Source organism: Cyprinodon variegatus, unplaced genomic scaffold, assembly GCF_000732505.1.
Source record: "Cyprinodon variegatus isolate N-32 unplaced genomic scaffold, C_variegatus-1.0 Scaffold360, whole genome shotgun sequence".
NCBI lineage: Eukaryota > Metazoa > Chordata > Actinopteri > Cyprinodontiformes > Cyprinodontidae > Cyprinodon > Cyprinodon variegatus.
The window spans coordinates 651,586-655,738 of record NW_015150813.1 but is presented as its reverse complement, the minus strand read 5'-3'; the positions used below and the strand labels follow the sequence as shown (position 1 = coordinate 655,738).

Here is a 4,153-nt window from a genome sequence, read left to right as displayed (position 1 = left end):
CATGTCAATATGGACCAAACTCCCTGAGGAATGCTTCCAGCACCTTGTTGAATCTATGCCACCAAGAATTGAGGCAGTTCTGAAGGCAAAAGGGGGTCAACCCGTTACTAGCATGGGGTACCTAATAAAGTGGCCGGTGAGTGTATCTCTAGGCTAAATGACTGAGAACAGTGAAATAACCAAATTTAAGGCCTCCACGAACGGTTCCTATGCTGTGTTAGTAATTTAACTGAAGAGCATTTTATTTCTGAAATGATATCCTGCTGTTGTTGTAGCCACCTGCCAGGATGTTATGTCTTAAAAAATATGTTTGTTTTTAAAGCCACATGGAAGAAAACCTCTAAATCCTGAATATATTAAATATTTTAGTCTTTATGATTAGATAATAAAATTCAGAAGCAACATAAGGGAAAATAAAAGGCTGCTGGTAAAATAAGACTCACGCAGTTCAAATGTTTTGTGTTTTCTTCTAGGTGACCAACGTGTAATAAGGCTGTATCTGAAGTCCAAAGAGACGGGGAAGAAGTTTGCCAGCGTCTTGTTTATCTTCTACAACTGCAGCGTCCACCAATCGTAAGTCAGTCGCTGCTGTTTGGCTAAAAGAAATCATAATGTGAATGAAGAGCTTAACCTGTGTCACAGTAATATTAAGCATGCATGCATAGCAGACGCATTCTGGCTAAAAGCAGTGGTGTTAAAATGCTGGCTGACAAGTAAATGTTCTTTTATTGGGGGGGGGGTGAGGACAGCTTACAACCTGTTCCTATTCGGTATTCAATGTATTCAAGCTTTTAACAAATCAATTAGTTAATTAGATCTCTGGCAAATGAGGGAGTACTGGTGAGTAAAATAATAAATCGAATCCAATCCATGCAAGGCCAAGAAGAGCAGCCAAGCTCGGGAACCCAGAACACATCATTTATGGTGTTTGGAAGTGATTTATTTCTAATTTAAGTAAAGGAAAACTGCTTCTCTATTCAGCACTGCAGTTTGTACAGGCTTTTTTTGTTTAACACTGTTACATGGAAATAAAGATGTCGAGCTTTTCTGATTAAACTCGTCTGTGTGCCACATATGAACTGCAGAACTAATTATCAGTCAGTGTATCATAGGGTATGTATTTAGGTTATGTTGTATAGAGAGAAATCACATGATCAGACCCAGCATTTCGATGCACCTCAGGTGATTTAGATAGATTACACTAATATGTTTCCATTCATAAAGATTTTAAACTGTAGTCTGGGGAAATACAGCTAACTTTAAATGTGCAAACCAGCATATGTATGTTTGCACATATTTGTGTGTAATTGCATGAATGTGGCTCTAGTGTAAAGCTAATTTAGTGCTCAGTTTTGCTGGAAAGTGCTGTATAATTTTAGTCTATTTGAAATGTTATTAAGAAATGCTGCAAAAAAATATTCTACCTTCGCTATATTCTCACAGACGACTTAATAAGGTCGAATTAGCTGTCTGCAGTGATGGATTTAAAGAGGCCTGTTTATTGAATGGATCCTGTGTGGAATCATGTAAGGTGAGTGGGTGGTTTTAAAGTGTCTCCCAGGACGGTTCGAACTGAGTATGCATAACTAATGCTGAATCCTCAGTCTGTCTTGGGTTGGATCATCAAATTTAGCTCCAGCTACATGTGATCTGATCAAAAAGAAAGATGTTAAAGGGAGGCTTTTTATTCATTCAGTTTTCCTGTTTGTTTTAAAAAGGTAAAAAGGTTCCAGCTAGAGCAGCGCAATATATTGATTCACAAAGACGAGTAAAATAAGAGGTTTTTTAAATATTCCAGTTGAAGGAAATGGCTTTGAGACAATAATTGTTTTGATACCATACTTTATTTCTCATGCATTTAAACATAGGTGGCCAGTAATATACACAGCCAGTCGGATGGTCCTGATTCCTCCCACAGGGGCCTTTTGAATCATTGTGATGCTAAAGCTTAGAGAAAATGATGGAATAACTAAAATAGGCATAAAAATGTAGTGATTGTCAACTTATAATTATTGCTATATTTAGCAGTATTATATCCAGCAACCTTAGTCTCAACCTGCTCTTATTTATAGGATTTAGCTTCAGTCTACAGGTACAGTAGATCTTAAACGAAATGTCCGGCCATATTCAGAATTCAAACTTCTGAAAGTACTTTAAATATGAAATTATTACATACTGTTCAACAAATATAAGTGTTTTTAATTGAGAGTAATTTTCTAATTGCGTGTGCTTTATTGGAGGCATCCATGTTTGTCAAATGACACTACTGCCATCTACTGGTTTATGACGTCACGGTGTGGTATCGGCTGTTGATCAAGTCCCAGTGCTTTATCTGGTGTTTGTCACAACGCGCTGTTATCCAAGTCGTCTTGAAAACATTCTTCTTGGAAATGTTGGATACATATTACCTGTTTTTTCCTGGCCAGAAATTCCATTGAATAGATTTCAGAATAGATTTTTCCCTTGTGCTCTTTCAGGCCTAACACTGGGAGTGTAACAAATTGATTGATTATTTGAGCCACATCCTTAGATAGAGCATGCAGTAAGCTGCTATGCTAACATAGCTTGGCACTTCTTTAGTTTTCACACCAACAGTCTTCCTCTCCTTTCCCTATGTAACATTTTAGAATTTTTCTCTCTCTTAAGCAAAGAATAATGTATCTTATTTTGGCAGCTTACCGTACTAAACAACAGGTAGGGGTGGGGAAGCAGTGAATGATGTAAAGGTCATGGAGCTACTGCATTCTTTCTGCTGTGTCTTTAACAAGTAAACAAAAGGCCAATCTGATGAAATCACCTGTTGTCACCGTGGTGTCAGTTTCTGCCTCTGGCTGATCTGATAGCTTTAGGTTTTAATGGCTGAGTTATTAGATAGAACTGCTGAGGTATTTTCAGGGTTATTAGTTTCCTTTCTTTTAAATCCCAAACATTAGTCCAGACAACTAAAGAGCATTTGTAAGAGTCCTTTTCAGATCATGTGAACTAAAACATTATGACAACAAGCAGGCCTTTCAGTACTGACAGCTTCTTTGTAGCATTAGCACTTTCCCCAAAGAATGGTTGAAATAACCCTGACAAGATCTTACCAGTAACTGTTCTTATGTTAATTTGTCCATTGCTTGCCTTTCTTTCTTTCTTTCTTTCTTTGAGATTTGACAAATTTTTTTATTTTCCATTATGTCCTGTTTCACCCACCTATTTTCTGTCCCTTTTTTGGCAGCTATAGATGGAAATTTAGTGCTAATTTCAATAAGTTAGCCCATTATAATTGCAAATCTACTGGTTTTTTGCCACTTTTTTCAGTAAATTTTAAGTAAGTGCACAAAAACGAGGTCTAAGCAAAGCAGCAAAAGTTCAGCAGTGAGATAAAGCAACTAACCGATCAGGATGTTCTTTGTTCTGTCTTGTTAAACAGAGGTTAAACGAAAAATGAATGAAATGTCAATAAAAAACTATGACTTTGTGAGTGTGATTTCATACCAGGGATTTAAGCTTAAAATCCCGTTTCTTTTTTGAAGTACAAAAAGAAGCACTTCTTCGGTTTTGACAGATTGATTCAAAACCTAAGAGACCTAAAACAGCATGGCGTAGGTTTGCATAGGGCGTAGGGACCATAGGGACATCTCTGTACCAAAATTTTGCAGTGACCCACTTGTCCCTACCAAGAATTTGATGTGAATAACATGTTTTTAATTTACAATACAGCGTTTTTGCAGCAGTTGCCTGCTTGATACCTGCTGCTTCCACTCCATCTGAGTGCCTGTGCAGTGTTTCCTGTCCCTTTCATTTAGCAGTGCATGTAACTGTGCTGCGCTGTTTAACTCCACTCTCATTGGTTGTTCTGCCTTTTGTTCCACCTTCTCTTTTCCTGATTGGCTGTTTTCTAGTGATTTCTGTGCCTGCGTGCATCCCTAGAGCACAACATTTCGGCTTCATTCACACTAGGATACTGCATTAACTGTAATTAATGGTAGGCTACGAATCTAGTCCCAAATAAAAAACAAAATATCTGCGCTAAAAGAGCTGAAAGCTGCTAATTGCAGTTCTGTAAAGAAGCAGAAGAGAGTGCTGTCATGATCGGTTCTCTAATGGAGACCCAAAGATGCAGAACACCACTGACGGACACAGGATGAAAAGTTTTACAAGTTTATTT

General features: G+C 37.7%; 1 protein-coding gene across 2 annotated transcripts in view; it reads left to right on the top strand.

Moving 5' to 3' along the window:
- Positions 1-4,153, top strand: part of LOC107091972 (plexin-A1-like) — a 312,667-nt gene that overhangs the window by 140,840 nt on the left and 167,674 nt on the right. For both annotated transcript variants that reach the window (XM_015386230.1, XM_015386229.1), the window contains exon 7: positions 474-573. In XM_015386230.1, the coding sequence (XP_015241716.1) occupies positions 474-573 (100 nt within the window). The remainder of the gene's footprint in view (positions 1-473; positions 574-4,153) is intronic.